Raw genomic sequence first — 21,557 nt, 5'->3', positions numbered from 1 at the left:
GAGAAAGAGAGAAAGGGAGAAAGGGAGAAAGGGAGAAAGGGAGAAAGGGAGAAAGGGAGAAAGGGAGAAAGGAAAAGGAAAAGGAAAGGAAGGTAGGCGGGGGGGAGGGAGGGAAGATCACAAGTAACTAATATGAGAAATGAAAGAGGGGACATAACAGATCCTACAGACATTAAAAGCATAAGGTATAATTTTATCTCCATTAATTTGCAACATTTACGCAAGAAAATGGACCAAGGAATTGCTTGAAAGATACAAAGTACCAAAGCTAATGTACTAAATAGATAACCAGAATAGTTCTATGATCTCTGAAAGACACTAAAATTCCTACTTTAAAAATCTGACAGAAAACTCCAGGTCCAGATAGCTTTATTGATGATTTCTATCAAACACTGAAAAGAAGAAAAAAATATCAATTCTATACAAACTATTCTAGAAAAGAGAAAGAAAGGAACATTGCCCAATTCATTTTATGAAGTCATTGTGACCTCAATTCTAAAACTGGTCAAAAGACATTATGAGAAAACTACAGACCAATTCCCTCATGAACACAGATGCAAAAATCCTCAACCAAATATTAGCATATCTGATCCTAGAAAATGGAAAATTTCTCTTACAGGCTTTAATTAATCCTGACCTGGGATGACCCCAAAAACAACCAATGGCATCTGATTCCAGTCTAAATGAAGTTCTGATATAAGCACAGAATTTTATCTAACTTTTCAAAGCTACTTTCAAAGAAAAGGCACAGCAGACAGCTTAATTTAGGGAATTAAGAAGCAGATTATATGGTAGTTGGAACATTACAGAAGAAACATTAGGGTGTTTTCTATAGACTCATGAACACACACTGAAAGCGTGGTTAAGACTATCTTGTCAGTTTCTAACAAAGAAATATAATTACTAGGGTATACTTTAAAAAAAAAAAAAAAAAAAAAACTCAGCTCTATTTTTAGTTTCTAGGATTGTGACCACGGGCATAATCCGTAACCTACTTTCTGGACATATATAAGCAGTTTGGTTTAAATACTTACCTTCGACCTGGCTAGTATCTGAGCATGGTTTCTTCTTTGACTCTGAGTTCTCGGTTTTCTCATCAACATCCAGGAGAGGAATATAGTCTGTTTTTCCAACAGTTTCTCCCACAACATCATCAAAGGCCTCTGCCTCTAGTGTGGCAATGAAGTCCCGCTTTATCTCTCCCTCAATTTCTGGAGATGGTTCTGTTAATGCATCTGCAAGACTGAGGTCAGCCATTCTGCACCACTGCAACTGCCTGGTGAAGAGGAAAAAGATGTTTCATGTAATGAGCACTGCAAAATGAAAAACATTTCTTTTTTTTTTTCTCTGAGACGGAGTTTTGCTCTTGTTGCCCAGGCTGGAGCACAATGGCACGATTTCAGCTCACAGAAACCTCCACCTCCTGGATTCAAATGATTCTCCTGCCTCAGCCTCCAGAGTAACTGGGATTACAGACATGCACCACCACGCCCAGCTAATTTCGTATTTTTAGTAGAGACAGGGTTTCTCCACGTTGGTCAGGCTGGTCTCAAACTCCCAACCTCAGGTGATCTGCCCGCCTCAGCCTCCTAAAGTGCTGGGATTACAGGCATGAGGCACCGCACCCAACCAGGAAAAACATTTCTAGAAACTCTTGTCAATTGTTTGAAACAAACAAAAGAATCAAAATATAAGATTTCACAGCTAGAAGAGGTTCCCTCATTTGAAAGATGAGAAAATTAAAACTGAGAAATGGACAGTCTCGCCCAAGGTAACTCACTGCTAGTTACTCTTTTCTCATATTTTGGCAGGGGTGGAGGGTGGTGGTGGTGGCAGAACAAAGCAATTGCAATTGTGTCCTTTCTATTTATAAGAAAAATGAGGTGCAAAAAACCCCACAATCAATATATCCAAAGTTACAGCCAGTAAGATTCAAATCAGATGTTTACATAGTTACCTTACTATTAGACAAATGAAATCAACTTTCTTGATCAAAGACTGTGAGTATGGGTCTTATCTTGGAGTAAGTACCTTTTTCTTCATGAATCATTTGTGGATAGCCCTGTCAACCAAACTACTAAGTGCTGCCAGCATTTAAAAAAAAAAAAAAAAAAAAAGACATGTCCCCTCAATTAGCTAGGGGAGATAGTCCCTCTCTTAGTCATGTATATTTTTACAGACCACCAGGCTCTTAATTACATAATCTGACGTTAAGAAGTAAATCTACTGGCAGCCATAAAAAAGAACGGTATCAGGTCCTTTCAGGGAACATGGATGGGGCTGGAGGATATTATCTGCAGCAAACTAATGCAGGAACAAAAAACCAAATACCACACGTTCTTACTTATAAGTGGGAGCTAAATGATGAGAACTTATGAATACAAAGAAGGAAATTGCAGACACCGGGGTCTACTTGAGGGTGAAGGGTAGGAGGAGGGAAAGGGGCAGAAAAGATAATTATTGAGTACTGGGCTTAATTCCTGGGAGATGAAATAATCTGTACAATAAACACTCATGACATGTATTTACCTATGCAACAAACTTTCACGTGTATCCTTGAACCTAAAATAAAGTTAAAAAAGTAAATCTGGCCGGGCGCGGTGGCTCAAGCCTGTAATCCCAGCACTTTGGGAGGCCGAGGCGGGTGGATCACGAGGTCAAGAGATCGAGACCATCCTGGTCAACATGGTGAAACCCCGTCTCTACTAAAAATACAAAAAATTAGCTGGGCATGGTGGCGTGTGCCTGTAATCCCAGCTACTCAGGAGGCTGAGGCAGGAGAATTGCCTGAACCCAGGAGGCGGAGGTTGCGGTGAGCCGAGATCGCGCCATTGCACTCCAGCCTGGGTAACAAGAGCGAAACTCCGTCTCAAAAAAAAAAAAAAAAGTAAATCTACTATAGGCAAAATCATAGGTGAACAGCCTAGAAAATACAGAAATAATGTAGTAAAAAGAGCCAAAGGGGCCGGGCACAGTGGTTCACACCTGTAACCCCAGCACTTTGAGAGGCCAAGGCAGGTAGGTTACTTGAGACCAGGAGTCCGAGACCAGCCTGGCCAACGTGGTGAAACCCTATCTCTACTAAAAATACAAAAATTAGTAAGGCATGGTGGTGGGTGCCTAAAATCCCAGCTACTTGGGAGGCTGAGGTACGAGAATGCTTGAACCAGGAGCGGAGGCTGAAGTGAACCAAGGATGCACCACTGCACTCCAGCCTGGGCAACAGAGAGAGGCTCCATCTCCCCCTACACAAAAAAAAAAATTAAAAAGAAAAAAGAGCCAAAGGCCTGCAATAAATTGAGCACCATTCAAAAACAAAGCATATTAGGAAATAAAGTGTGCAAGGGACTACTATTGCTTTCAAAGAGTCTAATAGAAACTCCAAGAGAATTCATAGGATAAGTTGACATACAAGCTATGTTGCTAAGGTAAATAAAAGTCAAATAGATCCTTAGTTGCATAATGTAATGGATACTACTTGTGTTTGCCCAGAAATCTATTCTGCTATCTCTCCCAATACAAACCAATCCCTACGCCTATCGGGTCTGGGACATGACTAGAGTTGGGTCAATCAGAAGTCAGGAAGAAGACAGCTGGAAAGGACAATATATTGACTACACGCTGGAAGAAAAGTCCATGAGTGACAGCTGTTTAGTTGCCCTGGTTGACTACTTCAAGTCTAAGTGAGCAGCCTTCATCTTTCTTTTGCCTAATTTAGTCAATCTATTTCTCCTGGTACATGGTATGCAGCCACTGACTCTGCAAATGCCTTTTCTCCATTTCTGTCCATAAGGCCAACCAGAAACAATTTGCCTTCAGGGGGCAAGGCTAGCAATATATCTTTACTCTCCTACCTGGCTCTCCAGCTTTGTGTCATAATCTTATTCAGAGAGACCTTGATCACTTTTCGCTTCCACAGATATCATACTCGTCCATTATGCTGACGACATTATGCTGATTGGATCTAGTGAGCAATAAGCAGCAAATACACTGGACTTACTGTGTGACATTTGCATGCCAGAGGATGGGAAATAAATCAGACTAAAAATTCAGGGACCTTCTGTCTCAGTAAAATTTCTAGGGATCCAGTGATGTGGGGCCTGTCAAGATATTCCCTCTAAGTTAAAGGATAAGTTGCTGTGTTTGGCCCCTCCTACAACCAGGAAACAGGCACAATGCCTAGTGGGCCTATTTGGATTTTGGAGGCAACACATTCCTCATTTGAGTGTGTTATTCCAGCCCATTTATCGAGTGATCTGAAAGGCTGCCAGTTTTGAGTGGGGTCCAGAACAAGAGAAGGTTCTGCAACAGGTCCAGGCTGCTGTGCAAGCTGCTCTGCCACCTGGGCCATATGACCCAGCAGCTCCAGTGGTGCTTAAGGTGTCAGTGGCAGATAGGGATGCTGTCTGGAGTCTTTAGCAGGCTCCCATAGGTGAATCACAGTGGAGACTTCTAGGATTTTGGAGCAAGGCCCTGCCACCTTCTGCAGATAACTAATCTCCCTTTTTTTTTTTTTTTTTTTTTTTTGAGACGGAGTCTTGCTCTGTCACCAGGCTGGAGTGCAGTGGGCAATCTTGGTTCACTGCAACCTCTGCTTCCCGCGTTCAAGTGATTTTCCTACCTCAGCCTCCCAAGTAGCTGAGACTACAGATGCGTGTCACCACGCCCAGTTAATTTTTGTATTTTTAGTAGAGACGGGGTTTCATCATGTTTGCCAGGATCATCTCAATCTCCTGACCTTATGATCTGCACACCGCGGCCTCCCAAAGTGCTGGGATTACAGGCATGAGCCATCGCACTCAGCGAACTACTCTCCTTTTGAGAGACAGCTCTTGTCCTGTTACTGGGCTTTGGTAGAAACTGAATGTTTGACTATGGGTCATCAAGTGACCATGCGACCTGAACTGCCTATCATGAACTGGGTTCTTTCTGACAGATCTAGCCATAAAGTAGGTCATGCACAGCACCATTCCATCATCAAATTGAAGTGGTATATACACGGTCAGGCTCGAGGAGGTCCTGAAGGTACAAGTAAGTTACATAAGGAAGTGGCTCAAATGCCCATGGTCTCCACTCCTGCCACCCTGCCTTCTCTTCCCCAGCATGCGCCAATGGCCTCATGGAGAGTTCCCTATGATCAGTTGACAGAGGAAGAGAAGACTAGGGCCTGCTTCACAGATGGTTCTACACTATATGCAGGCACCACCCAAAAGGGGACAGCTGCAGCACTACAGCCCCTTTCTAGGGCATCCCTGAAGGACAACAGTGAAGGGAAATCTTCCCAGTGGGCAGAACTTTGAGCAGTGCACCTGGTTTTCCACTTCACATGGAAAGAGAAATGGCCAGATGTGTGATTATATACTGATTTCATGGACTATAGCCAATGGTTCGGCTGGATGGTCAGGGACTAGGAAGGAGCATGATTAGAAAATTGGTGACAAAAAAATTTGGGGAAGAGGTATATGAATGGACCTCTCTGAGTGGTCAAAAACTCTGAAGATATTTGTATCCCATGTGAGTGCTCACCCGCGGGTAACCTCAGCGGAGGAGGAGTTTAATAATCAAGTGGATAGTATGACCCATTCTGTGGATACCACTCAGCCTCTTTTCCCAGCCACCCCTGCCATTGCCCATGGCCAACAAAGTGGCCATGGTGGCAGGGATGGAGGATATGCATGGGCTCAGCAACATGGACTTCCACTCACCAAGGCTGACCTGGTTACGAACACTGCTGAGTGCCCAATTTACCAGCAGCAGAGACCAACACCAAGCCCTCAATATGGCACCATTCTTCAGGTGATCACCCAGCTACCTTGGACAGATTAATTATATTGGACCTCTTCCATCATGGAAAGGGAAGAGGTTTGTCCTCACTCAAAGAGGCATTCTGGATATAGTTTGCCTATGTTGCATGCAGTGCTTCTGCCAAGACTACCATTTGTGGACTCACGGGATGTGTTGTTTTGTTTTTGAGATGGAGTCTCACTCTGTTGCCTACGCTGGAGTGCAGTGGCACAATCTTAGCTCACTGCAACTTCCGCCTCCTAGGTTCAAGTGATTCTCCTGCTTCAGTCTCCCAAGTAGCTAGGATTATAGGCACCTGCCAGCATGCCCAGCTAATTTTTATATTTTCAGTAGAGACAGGGTTTCACCCCGTTGGCCAGGCTGGTCTCAAACTCCTGACCTCAAGTGATCCACCCACCTTGGCCTCCCAAAGTGCTGGGACTACAGGCGTGGGCCACAGCACCTGCCAACTCACAGAATGCTTTATCCACCATCATGGTATTATTCCACGCAGCACTGCCTGACCATGGCTAAAGAAGTGCAGCAGTGTGCCATGCTCATGGAATTCACTGGTCTTACCATGTTCCCCAACATCCTGAAGCATCTGGATTGACAGAATGGTGGAATGGCCTTTTGAAGTCACAATTACAAAGCCAACTAGGTGAACTGTCAATACTTTGCAAGGCTGGGGCAAAGTTCTCTAGAAGGCTATGAGTTCTCTAGAAGGCCGTGTATGTTCTGAATCAGCATCCAAAATGGTACTGTTTCTCCCATTGCCAGGATTCAAGGAATCAAGGTCAGGAATCAAAGAGAAGTAGAAGTGGCACCACTCACCATCACCCCTAGTGATCCACTAGCAAAATTTTTGCTTCCTATTCTGCGACATTACATTCTGCTGGCCTAGAGGTCTTAATTCCAGAGGAAGGAATGCTGCCACCAGGAGACACAACAACGATTCCATTAAACTGGAAGTTAAAATTGCCACCTGGACACCTTGAGCTCCTCCTACCTTTATGTCAATAGTCTAAGAAGGGAGTTACAGTGTTGGCTGAGGTGACTGACCCAGGTTATCAAGATGAAATCAGTCCACAACTCTACAACGGAGGTAAGGAAGTAAATGTGTAGAATACAGGTAATCGATTATCTCTTAGTACTACCATGTCCTGTGATTAAGGTCAATGCGAAACTACAACAGCCCAATCCAGGCAGGAGTACGAATGAACCGGATCCTTCAGAAATGAAGGTTTGGGTCACTCCACCAGGCAAAAACCATGACCTGCTGGGGTGCTTGCTGAAGGCAAAGTTAATACAGAACGGGTAGTAGAAGAAGGTAGTCCTCAATACCAGCTATGACCACGTGACCAGTTGCAGAAATGAGGACTGTAACTGCCATGAGTATTTCCTCCTTTTGTTCAAAACATGTTTATGTATGTGTACACTTGTACTAATATCTCCACTATGTATTTCTTTTTCTTTTATCATATGAAATCAATAAATCTTATGCCACATCAGCATTTAAGTATTGTTAACTTTATGTAATAATATTTGGCTTGGGGATTGGTGTATTTCCGGTTGTACAAAGGATAGGTGTATTACGTTAGGCATAATTATGACCTTATTATTGTCTTTATGTGAAGATTACATATGATCTCAGGAGATATGTATGGGTTCAAGTTGACAAGAGGTGGACTTGTAATGGTTAATACTGAGTGTCAACTTCATTGGATTGAAGGATGCAATATTGATCCTGGGTGTGTCTGTGAGGGTGCTGCCAAAGGAGATTAACATTTGAGTTAGTGGGAAGGCAGACCCACCCTTAATTGAATGGGCACCATCTAATCAGCCGCCAGCAAATATAAAGCAGGCAGAAAAACGTGAAAAGTTGGAATGGGCCTAGCCTCCCAGCCTACATCTTTCTCCTGTGCTGAAATCTTCCTGCATTCAAGCATCAGATTCCAAGTTCTTTAGTTTTGGGACTTGGACTGGCTCTCCTTGCTCCTCAGCTTGCAGACAGCCTATTGTGGGATGTTGTGATCATGTATGTCAATACTTAATAAACTCCCCTTTGGAGATATATCCTATTAGTTCTGTTTCTCTAAAAGAATCTTGACTGATACAACTAGTGTGGGGCTAGTGACAAAAACTGATAGCTTTACTGCCAAAGGGGATCCTGTGGCATGACAGAACTGTTGTCCACAGCAAATAGCATCTCACACTACTGGAATTATGAATTCCACTATTTGCATAATGACTGCTGAATTCAGAATTTAGCAGTTTTTCTGAAGGAACCATAAATAAAAATTTAGTGGTTCCTACAGTAGGTACTGGACGTGGTAGCCCACACCTGTAATTCCAGCACTTTGGGAGGCCAAGGCAGGCGGATCACTTGCGGCCAGGAATTCGAGACCAACATGGTAAAATTCCATTCTACTAAAAATATAAAAATTAGCTGAGTGTTAATTTTTATTATTTAGGTGGTACATGCTTGTAATCCCAGCTACTCAGGAGGCTGAAGCAGGAAAATCACTTGAACCCAGGAGGCAGAGGCTGCAGTGAGCCAACATCATTCCACTGCACTCCGGCCTGAGTGACAGAGCAAGACTTTGTCAAAAAAATAAATAAATAAAAAAGTTCCCATAGTAGTAGTGGTGGTACACCTCTGACCCATTTACAACAGATGAATGTGGATGGGAAGCCCTATTCTATACTCATCCAGCCTATTTTACATATAGAGTATTATTGTAACTCCAGATTAACAAGGGAAAATGCTGAGAAATGAGTTCATTAAAGTTTTTAAAAGTCTAACAAATTATCATGTCAAGAGGTTCCATGAAAAGTAACTGCTTTTCCCTATTCTGTCTCTGACAACTATTATTACTAGTTATCCTTTGACAGCTGTTATAAACCAAAAACTGAAAAGGATGTCTATAACTAGTTTTCATAGAGGCAGGAAGCAAACAAATGTCTAGGCAGATAGGGGCGGTTCAGTGAAACCCAACCTTCAATCCGGAAACTGTCCTCGGTAAATCCTTGAATCAGATTGAGAACTTGCCTTCCCATGTACTGTACTTTCCTCTGATTGATCCCCATCCTTCACCTACTTAACTTGGACCTACCCTTTCCTAATAGGTTTTCTACATTGTCCTGCCCACCTTTGAGTGGTGTCTTCGCTTTGACCTTTTTTGCATACTCACAAACCAATCAGCACACACTTCCCATTCTGAGCCCATAAAGAGCCCCAGGTTCAGCCATACTGCAGAACTTTCCCGTCTTCGGAGAGCAGAACCACCCACTGCGTTCTGTCTTTTTGCTAAGAGCTTTCCTTTTGCTTAATAAATTCTACTCCACTAACTCTTTGATGTCTGCGTGCCTAATTCTTCCTGCTCATGCGACAAGAACCTGGACCTAGTTGAGCTAAGGAGCAAAAATCCTATATTAGCTAGCTTCACTGTCAAAGAGGACTTAAAAGGACATCTGTGCCATCCTTAACAACATACCATAAAAGCCCAGTAAATTTAATTTTCCTGAGAAATACATAGTGACATTTACATGATACAATCTACTCAAAACTTTTCCTAATTTAAGGCACAGGGTAAAAATACAGACAAAAACACCAATACAGTTTAAATATTACTTATCAGAATGCAGATTATCAAAGGGCAGCTTTTATCCATTGTAATCTTTCCCCTACCCAACCCTCAGCGCCCCCCCACACACACACATACACACACACTCCCAGATGACTTCCTGGGCTGTGCCTGGTTCATGGAATATGAACAGTGGCTAAAATTCAGCCTAAGAGGGTAAAACTGATAGCAAATTATACAATTGGAAAGTGGGAAGGTCATAAGGCTATGAGTGCATCTAGCTAGCCACTTAGTAACTTTATTTCATCAACAGTTAAGCTCTTCTTTACTTGTCACCACACATAAATAGAATATGATTTTTAAACACAAACATAGGGCCAGGCACAGTGGCTCATGCCTGTAATCCCAGCACTTTGGGAGGCTGAGGCAGGCGGGTCACCTGAGGTCAGGAGTTCAAGACCAGCCTGACCAACACGGAGAAACCCTATCTCTACAAAAAATAAAAAGTAAGCCAGGCTGGTGATGCATGCCTGTAATCCCAGCTACTTGGGAGGCTGAGGCAGAAGAATCGCTTGAACCCAGGAGGTGGAGGTTGCAGTGAGCTGAGATCGAGCCATTGCACTCCAACCTGGGCAACAAGAGCAAAACTCTGTTGCAAAAAACAAACAAACAAACAAAAAACACGGACACGGACACGGACACGGACACGGACGGACATACACACACACACACACACACACACACACACACACACACACACACACACACACCCCCCTCTCATGGAAAATGATCCTAGAAAGCTAATACTAGTGTTATCTTTCAAGTTAAAGTACTGTGTTTTTTTTTTTCCCCAGAAATTCCCAGTTTTCAATAAAGAGATTATCCAATTTTTATACTTATTCTATTCTGAAACATGTATAAGTAAAATTCTTTTTAAATGCTCTATAGATGTTAAACTGGTTTTTCAACTATTCCAGAATTAATTTTAATAAATTCATGTATGAATTTCATTGCACACAGAATCATTTGAAGTTACTTATGATTCAGTTATGTCTTAAATGCTTAGTTATATATTTTATGGACAAAAGGACATGATACTATTATTTTCAAATCTGGATATTCAGGAGGCTCAAAAATGTACCCTTGTGAATGAGAAGCATTTACTCTAAAAAAAAAGGCAAAAAAAAAAAAAAAAAAAAAAACCTCTCATCGACCATTTATACCATTCCTCTTCCATCCATACAGATAATAAAGTTAACTTTAAATAGATTGTGAGTACGAGTCAAGAGAATTTGAAAGCTGTGTACAGAAGTTCCTATACTTTACTGAAGCACTGGTTTAATCTGACACTCACTGTGGCCTTGAATGAGTCACCTTTCGGGGCTGAGTTCTCTAATCTGTAAAATGAGAGTGTTATGTTAAATGTTTACTGAGGTTGATTATTCTGTCAGCTGCTTGTAGTTTGGCTGCATCATTTCAGTTGGCTATAAACTTTCTAAGACCCTCAATGTGAATATGAACAACTATTATTTCATATTATTATTTCATATATCAAGTAGTCCCAATTATTATTATTATTTTTGGTACAGAGTTTCACTCTTGTTGCCCAGGCTGGAGTGCAATGGCACAATCTCAGCTCACTGCAACCTCCACCTCTCAGGTTCAAGCAATTCTCCTGCCTCAGCCTCCTGAGTAGCTGGGATTATAGGCATGCACCATCATGCCCGGCTAATTTTTGTATTTTTACTATAGAGATGGGGTTTCTCCATGTTGGTCAGGCTGGTCTTGAACTCCTGACCTCAGGTGATCCGCCTGCCTCGGCCTCCCAAAGTGCTGGGATTACAAGGCATGAGCCACCGTGCCCAGCCTAAGTAGTCTCAATTATAAATGGGTTGAGGTTTATTAAAAAACAAAAGCTTGGCCGGGTGTGGTGGCTTACACCTGTAATCTCAGCACTTTGGGAGACTGAGGCAGGTGGATCACGAGATCAGAAGATTGAGACCATCCTGGCCAAAATGGTGAAACCCCGTCTCTACCAAGAATACAAAAATTAGCTGGGTGTGGTGGTGCATGCCTATAATCCCAGCTACTCGGGAAGCTGAGGCAGGAGAACCACTTGAACCCAGGAGATGGAGGTTGCAGTGACACTCCAGCCTGGCGACACAGTGAGACTCCATTTTCAAAAAACAAACAAACGAACAAAAAACAAAACAAAAAAACAGAAAAGAACAAATTCACTAGTGCATGGTGCCCTGCTTGAGCCAATCTGACTGAAGCTTAAGAAACTCCACCCAGTTCGGGCTAACATCAAAGGAGATTGAACACCCCTCTGCCAGAAAATAAGCCCCGTTTTATCTAACCAGGCACCAAGGGAACACACAGTTTTCAAGCACAGCAATGTGTACATCTGATCTTTCATTCTGGCAACATGCCTGAAGTGAAACTATTCAGTGAGCAGCGTTTTTGAAAAAAGGTAAACTAAGGCAAGAAGCAACTACATGGCATGACGATGAAGTACTCTCTTGATTACTTCACTGTTAAGAGCTAGGTGCTCATAAACAGGAAATAAGAATATATGATGAGGTCATAGCACTTTCTCTGCTGTATGTTTTACTTTGGATAGTTCACTAACTCTGGAATTAATTACTGTACTAAAAATATTTTACTGGTCTATACAGTGTTCCTATCTAACTTAATGATACAGAAGTTCTGAATAACTTTTTAAGCTCCACGAAGTCCTCCTGAAAATTTTAGGTCATTCGCATCTAGAGCCACTCACTCGCGGTCTGTGCTCATTCTGTCTGATGAGAAATTGGCAATCTGGTTTACCAGTGGCCTATTGCTGTCTCTGTCCTCTTCTACTTACTCCTGGAAAGGTGCTGGTATGGGAGCTAAAATGAACCCATGAAAAGCTAGAACAGAGCTTGGGAAAGATGACAAAATCCCATCTCTACAAAAACATGCAAAAATTAGCCAGGTATGGTGGCACATGCCAGTAGTCCCAGCTAGTCAGGAGGCTGAGGTGGGAGGACTGATTGAGCCCAGGAGGTTGAGGTTGCAGTGAATCATTATTGCAGCACAGCACTCTAGTGTGGGCAACAGAGTGAGGGCCTGACGAAAGAAAAGGAAAGAAGAAAACCAAGAACAGAAGCCTAACTCTCACCACATTCACTTTTCTAACCACTATAGTACTTTCATTTTACTGTGTCACATTAGCCAAATTTCTACTAAGATTCATTTGCAGTAGCCAACATTCTCTTTTCAAAAGCATAGAATCCTATTTCTTAATTTAAAAGTGGGTAAGAAAACGTACACCCCAGGAAAGACCACTACTCATCCCAGAGATGGCTGTATTGAAGATGTCTGAGTTTTCGCTTCTGGTGTGAAAATGGAAAATACTCTGGCAACATGGGAACTTTCAGAGAATAAAGCACATATGGATATAGTATTAAAGAAGGGAGAGGGCACACAGGCCCGGGAGCCCTAGGAGGCAAAAGAAAGGGAGTTAATACAATGCCAAAGACAAGCTTGGTTATCTTTCAAAATACTGTCTCCTGTCAGTTTCAGAAGAAAGGAAGAAACTTCATTCTCAGTGACCTGGACTACTTTAGAAACAAAGTTATCATTTATAACATTGTTTCTTTGAGGCAAACATATTTTGAGTTCCAAACAACCCATTTAATAAACTTTTAATAATTATTATTAAAGGTAGAATACTGCTTATAATGCTCACTTATGTTTTCTCTATGATTGACAGCCTGTCCTTTTTGGTAGGGGGTTATGGACAAGGCACAGAACCGTAAAGATATCTGGGTTAATATTTTCTTTTACGCTGTTTGTTTTTGCATGACATTTAAATGACAGAGAATTCTAAAGCCAACACTAAGCTGCTATTCTAGGACACTAGTGAGAATGCTGCGGTCAAAATACAGTGCTTGTTCCTCAGGCTTGAAAGGAACCTCACGTTGCAGCCAGTGTGGGAGATCATTTATAATCTTGAGATGGATACAGGTATAGCCTGCTTCATAATAATTTCATATTCAACATCAGATTTTTTTAGTATGCCTAGCAGGTTTTTAGTTACTAAATGGTAACTTTATTCCCCAAATTTGTTTTTTACTGAACTTCTTTCAGAGGCCTGTTACACAGCAATCCGAACTTGTTATTTTTAATTTATTTAGCCACAAAACCTTGATTTATACTTTCAAGCATATATTTCACTTAAAAATAAATCTTTAGCAAGGATGTCTATAGGAATCAACTACCTCTGAATGCCTCTAGGTATTAAAAATAAATAAATAAGAAAAAAAAAAGAGGAATCAACTACCAACTTAAACAGTTCACAGACATATATAATTCCTCAGACAAATCTGAATTTCTCCTGCTCCTCCATGAAACAAGACTTGCAGATAGCAACAGACAACTGAAGAAGATCTTGACTATCCGAGCAATAAACTCCAAATCCCCTGTAGAATATATTAACTGTCGACCCCTAGGTTCCTCCCTACACAGTTCAAGGACAACAGCTGTGCTATTACAAACTGATGGAATTTCCAGGCTTGGCAGAGTTCTGTTCATAACCACCATTTGTGCTGTTCATCATAGGATTAGCAACAGCAGAGAGCCCTTGATTACTAGAATAGCTGAGGCCATCACACAGCTACATTCCTACATGAAAGAACACACTGATAACAGGTTTAAAGAAGTTACATTTTACTTTCATGTAGTTACCAAAGAGTCCCCCCCATCCTGCTATTTAAGGGAGCCCTGTCCTTTGGATATAAAAATACTGTATACACTTGCACATACATATTCACATATATAAAACCTTGCATCACAAAGCTAAAAGCGTAGCTTGCTTACTTACAGTAACTATCCAGGCAGCTTGCGTTCGGTCCTGACTAAATGCATTTTGGATCAGGCACCTGCCTTCAATATTTCTGTCCAAATGAATTTCAATCTATTTATTCAGGAAGAATACACTAGATACCTCCCACTGTCAGCCATGTGATACAGGCAGCATGATGTCTGAAGTCTGGTTATGTAGGCCAAAATAAGAAATGACAATGACACAGCACTTATATTTCTGATATCACCATCCTTAAGGATGAATCTTCAATTTTATCTGAATGTTTAAATAAGTAAAGCTTTAAAAGAGTCTCAATAATACCTAATTGCTCAAAAATTTTGAAAAAGAAAGAGCCGTTTTTAAAACTTTACATTCATCCCACTTCCTTCCTCTAATTAACACAGAAAAACATACAATCTATATCAATCCAAAAATCATTTCCTACCACATACGATATCTAAAGGTTTTTTTTTTTTTTTTTCCTTTTAAGACAGAGTCTCAGCCTGTTGCCCAGGCTGGAGAGTGCAGTGGCATGATCTGGGCTCACTGCAACCTCCACCTCCTGGGTTCAAGTGATTCTCCTGCATCAGCCTCCTAAGTAGCTGGGATTGCAGGTGTGTGCCACCACACCTGGCTAATTTTTGTATTTTTAGTAGAGATGAGGTTTCACCATGTTGGTCAGCCTGGTCTCAAACTCCTGGCCTCAAGTGATCCACTCACCTCAGCCTCCCAAAGTGTTGGGATTACAGGCATGAGCCACCATGCCCGGCTCTAAAGGCTTTTTAAAAAACACCAGTTCAAATGATCTGGGATCCAATCCCCTCACTTTAATAGGTGAAAAAAAATGAGAAATGGAAAAAACAAGTAACTTATAAATGAGGCTGGGACAAAGGATCAGGCCAAAAGAGCCAGAGAACAACAAAAACAGAAGCAGAGAGTGACAAAATAAGTAAAATCTTGTAGTTTTATAGTTCTGCTTTTATCTAACACATTGACATCACTGTACTTAAAATACCTTTTGAATTATACCTGCTTATATATACCTTTACCTACCTACTGCTTATAAATACCTATCTTTTCTTCTTTAAGGAGGGAGAGGCAGGAAGGATGAATCCTGAACATCAGGAAAACATTCCAGCTAATCTAAAGGGACCCCAAGGCCGGGCGCAGTGGCACATGCCTATAATCCCAGCACTTTGGGAGGCCATAGCAGGTGGATCACCTGAGGTCGGGAGCTTGTGACTGGCCTGACTAACATGGTGAAACCCAGCCTCTACTAAATAAAAAAAAAATTAGCCAGGAGTGGTGGCACATGCCTGTAATCTGAGCTACTTAGGAAGTTTAGACAAGAGAATCCCTTGTACCTGGGAGGCAGAGGTTGCAGTGAGCCGAGATCATGCCATTGCACTCCAGCCTGGGCAACAAGAGGGAAACTCTGTCTCAAAAAATAAATAAATACATGGACCTCAATGCTTACATTTTTTGTGTGTGTGTAAATCCAAACTCTTTCATGTGATATCAAGGCTGACTGAGAAGACTCAGTCCTATCACATACCATAATCATTAGCAACTTTCCATGTGAGGTCTATCCATATGAGGTCTCCCTACAATTTAGTCACATGGAACCACCTGCCATCTGATATTATCACTGTATACCCTTTGCTCATTTGTTCTCCACACCTGAACTTATCTTCCCTCCCTCCTCATTTGTGAAAGTCTTGAAATCAAGGTCCACATCAATTATCTTATTGCCTTTTCTGTTACTCCTTCTTTCTCCTAGTGCTATTCAGAACTAATTCACCATCTGTATTTGTAACAGTAGAGTCTGGTCTATATAGTAGTTCAGTGGTCCCCAAACCTCTTTGGCACCAAGAACAGGTTTCATGGAAAACCATTTTTCCATAGATAGTGGGAGACGTGGGGATGGGGGAGAGATGGTTTTGGGATCAAACTGTTCCACCTCAGATCATCAAGCATTAGATTCTCATAGGAGCATGCAACCTAGATCTCTCGCATGCACAGTTCACAATAGGGTTCGCTTCACGCTCCTATGAGAATCAAAAGCCACTGCTGATCTAACAGAAGGCAGAATTCAGGAAGTAATGCTGGTTCAAGTGCCGCTCACTTCCTGCTGTGCAGCCCAGTTCCTAACTGGCCATGGACTAGTACCAGTCTGCAAACCAAGGGTTTGGAAAATCCCTACTGTAGTTAGTTATATATACCAGCTCCTATAAACTGCTGGGTCCCAAAGGGGAAGGACCACATCAAAGTGATGTGCACACCTTTTCTGTTCTCTGTAGTGAATTACACGCACTGGAGACAGGCCAAAATGATTTAAAAAAAAAAAAAAAAGGCTGGGTGCGGTGGCTCACGCCTGTAATCCCAGCACTTTGGGAGGCTGAGGCAGGCGGATCACAAGGTCAAGAGATCAAGACCATCCTGGCCAACATGGTGAAACCCGGTCTCTACTTAAAAATACAAAAAATAGCTGGGCATGGTGGCATGTGCCTGTGGTCCCAGCTACTCGGGAGGCTGAGGCGGAATATTCGCTTGAACCCAGGAGGCAGAGGTTGCAGTGAGCTGAGATTGCGCCACTGCACTCCAGCCTGGCGATAGAGCAAGACTCTGTCTCAAAAAAAACCCCAATAAAACAAGGGGCTAAATAAACATTTCTAAAATGACACAATGGAAGTTATTAGAAATTGAATCTAATTTGAAATTAGTCAAAAGTTCCAAAATTACAAAAACTCTTCAGAACTAGAAAAAGAACAAACAGATTCAAGGTTGAAGGGTTATCACCAATTAAGAATATCCACCTCAGCCAGGCACAGTGGCTCATGTCTGTAATCCCAACAGTTTGGGGAGGCTGACATGGGTGGATAACGAGGTCAAGAGATCAAGATCATCCTGGCCAACATGGTGAAACCCCATCTCTGCTAAAAAATACAAAAAAAAAAAATTAGCTGGGCATGGTGGTGCGTGCCTGTAGTCCCAGCTACTCGGGAGGCTGAAACAGGAGAATCACTTGAACCCAGGAGGTGGAGGTTGCAGTGAGCCAAGATCTCACCACTGCACTCCAGCCAGGCGACAGACTGAGACTCCATCTCAAAAAAAAAATTAGCTGGGCATGGTGGTGTGTGCCTGTAGTCCCAGCTACCCAGGAGGCTGGGGCAGGAGAATCACTTGAACCCAGGAGACAGAGGTTGCAGTGAGCTGAGATTGTGCCACTGCACTACAGCCTGGCAACAGAGCAAGACTCTGTCTCAAAAAAAAAAAAAAAATTCACCTCATTTCTTCCACTTTCTAAACACAGTTTGTACAAGAGCAAGCATGTTGTCTAGAATCATGGAAAGAAAGCCCATAGGGAACAACCATACAAACCAGCTTTCCATGCTGGTCATCTTATAATTATTAGGCAGAGCAATAAAAATAGCTCTCTCTGCTTTTATAAAAGAATGACATGATGCAATGTGGCAAAAACAAATATTTAAGAGACCAGTTACTGGCCTGGCATGATGGCCCTCACCTGTAATCCTAGAACTTTGGGAGGCCAAAGCAGGGACCACTTGAGCCCAGGAGTTCAAGACTTACCTGGGCAAGATGGCAAGACACCACCTCTACAAAAAAAATTTTTTTTAATTAGCTGGGTGTGGTGGTATTTGGCTGTAGTGCCAGCCTCTCAGGAGGATGAGGCAGTAGGATTCCTTGAGCCAGAGTTTTAGGATGCAGTGAGCTATGATTATGCAACTGCACTCTGGCCTGGGTAAGAAAGACCATATCTCTGAGAGACAGACAGAGAGAAAGATATCAGCTACTACCATCATTTAATATAATCATATAAATATTAAATTTCTATAATTATCAGCTCATATATCTGTCAGAAAGTAGTAAATATATCATGTAACTTTAGGATTACTTAGTGCTGAGGAGATTAGATGAAAGGAACAATATTAATACTTCATCAGCTCTTAGCTTTTGAGAACTATTTTATTAAAGAAAAAATTCTCTTTTCGCTGGGCATGGTGGTTCATGCCTATAATCCCAGCATTCTAGGAGGCTAAGGCAGGAAAACTGCTTGAACCCAGGAGTTCAAGACCAGCCTGGGCAATGTAGTTCAGACTGTATTTCCATAGAAAACATTTTAAAATTAGCCTGCACACCTGTGGTCAGGGCTACTTGGGAAGCCAAAGCAGGGAACCACTTTGGGAGGCTGAGGTGGGTAGATCACTTGAGGAGGGGAAGGTTGAGGCTGTAGTGAGCCGTGATGACACCACTACACTCTAGCCTGGGCTACAGGGAGAGGCCCTGTCTTGAAAATAATAGCAAAAGGAAAGAAAAGCTTCTCCCATTAAGCAAAGTGAAGTTTCATTCTATTTTAATATATATCAGTGAAAATGAAGAAAAGTGGAAAGCAGAAGAGGACACAGGAATTTGTGCTGATAATTCGGTAATTTTTTTTTTTTTGAGACAGAGAGTACAGATGAGGTTTCACCATGCTGGCCAGGCTGGTCCTGACCTCAAGTGATCTGCCTGCCTCAGCCTCCCAAAGTGCTGGGATTACAGGAATGAGCCACCACGCCCAGTCTTTAAATTGTTTATTTACAATGTGTGTCCTACCTGTTTATTTAAAGTATTCCCTTAGACTTGAGTTCCTAGATGGCTATGATAGCATCTTTCTCACCTTTTATCCTGGACATCTAATATAATAAACTTGAAACCTCAGGGGCTCTCATGAAATGCACATTTGTCCTGCTAGGTGCATTCTGTTATGTATCATGATACCACTCTTCTCTTGTTGGGGTTGATGTATGTTCAACTGGAAGCACCCTCATGGCTCTTCTAAGTATTGGTCCTAGGACTATACTATACTTAGCAGGACTAGGGTCGAGTAGTTCAGCTTTTCTGAGCAGGAAAAAGATACAAACGCTATAGGAATGCTTAACAAGCATTTTGTAGTCATGGTCAAAGACCTTAGACATAATACCTTACAGATGATTTCAAAAAGAGGGAGAAAAGCCTAGAAAGTTAAAATGTCATTACTAAATGAAAACTGAACAAGCAAAAGTTGAAGAGATGTTTCATTAACATAACTTTTAATATTTTACCTGAAATACAAGTAAAAATCTGAGTTAAAAGTAAAAAAAATGATGGATCAGGATTATTCAGGGACAGTGTTAAGCAATATGTTTTCTTTGTTGCTGTTGTTTTGGTTTTTTTAGAGACAAGTTCTCACTATGTTGCCCAGGCTGGAGTGCCATGGCTAGTCACAGGTGTGCTCATTGTGTACTACAGCCTCAAGCTCCTGGCTCAAGCAATCCTCCAGCCTCAGCCTCCTGGGTAGCTGGGACTAGAGGCATATGCTACTGCACAGAAAATCTCAGTGTTGTTGGTTTTCTCACAGTAAGGACAATCATGACACAGAGAAATCTCATTAAAGTTGATTCTGAGAGTAACCCACAATCGAGGGTCACTGAATTAATCAACAATCTGCCTAATCCATTCAAGATAAAATTCACTGAAATGAAATACAACACAGGATTAATACAACTTAACACTAGAAAGACACTGAATTCCCCTGTTAGGGAGGTAGGTATTTTAGAATCAGTCTACTAGACATAGAATCTGAGGCACAGAATTTTGTGCAAGTGATTTACTAAGGGAGTGCTTTTAGGAGAAACCTAGAAGGCAATGAATCTACTAACGTAATTCACCACATTAACAAATTAAGGAAAGAAACTAAAAGCTCATCTCTCAGAATCAGAAAAGGCTCTGGAAAAAGCAAATTAGGATAGAAGATGCATCCTTTATCTGACAAAGGGTATCTACAAAGAAAAAAAGAAAACTTCCCTCAAACATCATTCCCTTTAGATTGGATAGAAATGAGAATGTATACTATTGCCATTTCTAATCAATATTCTGCAATGAGCCAAGATAAAACATTAAAATCATATGGATTGTTTAAAAAAGCATGCATAAGGATTATAAAGTAAAAAAAGAGAATGCATTATTTGCAGGCAACATAACTACATACATAGAAAACTAAACATCGATTAGAATCAGTAAATTAATTTAGTAAGGTTGTTGAACTCTAAAATTAAAAGCCCAATTACATTCCTATATCAGCAAAAACAGAAATTTTTAAAAATTTAAAATACCACTGTGTGCGGTGGCTCACACCTATAATCCCAGCACTTTGGGAGGCCAAGGCTGGCAGATCACTTGAGGCCAGAAGTTTGAGACCAGCCTGGCCAACATGGCAAAACCCTATCTCTACTAAAAATACAAAAATTAGCTGGTCATGGTGGGGGCACACCTGTAAGCCCAGCTACTTGGGAGGCTGAGGCAGAATTGCTTGAACCTGGGAGGTGGAGGTTGCAGTGAGCTAAGACTGACACTGCCCTCTGACCTGGGCAACAGAGCAAGACTCTGTCTCAAAAAAAAAAAAAAAAAAAAAAAACACCATTTACAATGGCATTTTTAAAATTACCTAGGAGTAATTTAATAAAAGATATCTATGACTGCTACACAGAAAACAAAAAAAATTGAAAGAAATTAAAGACTTAAATAAATCACAGGATCACAATCATATAACTATGTACTGGAAGACTTGGTATATTAAAGATATCAATTATCCCCAAACTAATGTATAGATTTAACATAATCCCAAGCAAAGTCCAGTAGGTTTTTTCTTTTCAAATCAAACTGAAAAGTTGGTCTTAAGTTTATACAGAAACAAAAAAAACCCTAGAACAGCTAAGACAATCTTTGAGAAACAAACTTAGAACTTAAGCTACTAGATATCAAAACTCACTGATGGAGTTAACCATGTGAAAATGCTGAAAACTGGTAAGTTTCTGACCTACTGACTGCAATTTCATATGTTTGAAGTTAAAAATACATAAGTACAGTAATGAAGACATTGTGGTAGCAGCACAACCACCAAGAAAGAGTCCAATGTACTCAGTACGCTAAACATCTTTAAAAAAGAGGCTAATGCGGCCAGGCATGGTGGCTCATGCCTGTAATCCCCGCACTTTGGAAGGCTGAGGTAGGTGGATCACAAGGTCAGGAGTTTGAGACCAGCCTGGCCAATAATGATGAAACCCCGTCTCTACTAAAAATACAAAAAATTAACTGGGCGTGGTGGTGTGCACCTGTAGTCCCAGCTACTCAGGAGGCTGAGGCAGAAGAATCGCTTGAACCCAAGGGGCAGAGGTTGCAGTGGACAGAGATTGCGCCACCGCACTCCAGCCTGGCTGGCAGAGCTAGACTCTGTCTCACCAAAAACAAAACAAAACAAAACAAAACAAAACAAAACAAAACAAAACAAAACAAAA

At 41.5% G+C, this 21,557-nt stretch overlaps 1 protein-coding gene across 29 annotated transcripts in view; it reads right to left on the bottom strand.

The window, feature by feature from the left end:
* MAP4 (microtubule associated protein 4) overlaps positions 1-21,557 on the bottom strand; it is a 227,692-nt gene that overhangs the window by 142,872 nt on the left and 63,263 nt on the right. For 25 of the 29 annotated variants that reach the window (XM_032297902.1, XM_032297909.1, XM_032297912.1 and 22 more), the window contains exon 2: positions 1,035-1,276. In XM_032297902.1, the coding sequence (XP_032153793.1) occupies positions 1,035-1,257 (223 nt within the window). In that variant the 5' untranslated portion in view covers positions 1,258-1,276. Of the gene's footprint in view, positions 1-1,034; positions 1,277-2,745; positions 2,838-14,238; positions 14,669-15,290; positions 15,314-21,557 lie in introns of those variants that run through there. The other 4 variants (XM_032297908.1, XM_032297903.1, XM_032297934.1 and 1 more) reach the window with 4 other exon arrangements.

Source organism: Sapajus apella, unplaced genomic scaffold, assembly GCF_009761245.1.
Source record: "Sapajus apella isolate SASKATOON/1434 unplaced genomic scaffold, GSC_monkey_1.0 scaffold38, whole genome shotgun sequence".
NCBI classification, from domain to species: Eukaryota; Metazoa; Chordata; class Mammalia; order Primates; family Cebidae; genus Sapajus; species Sapajus apella.
The sequence above is the reverse complement of the archived record's forward strand: the minus strand, read 5'-3'. Positions and strand labels throughout refer to the sequence as shown.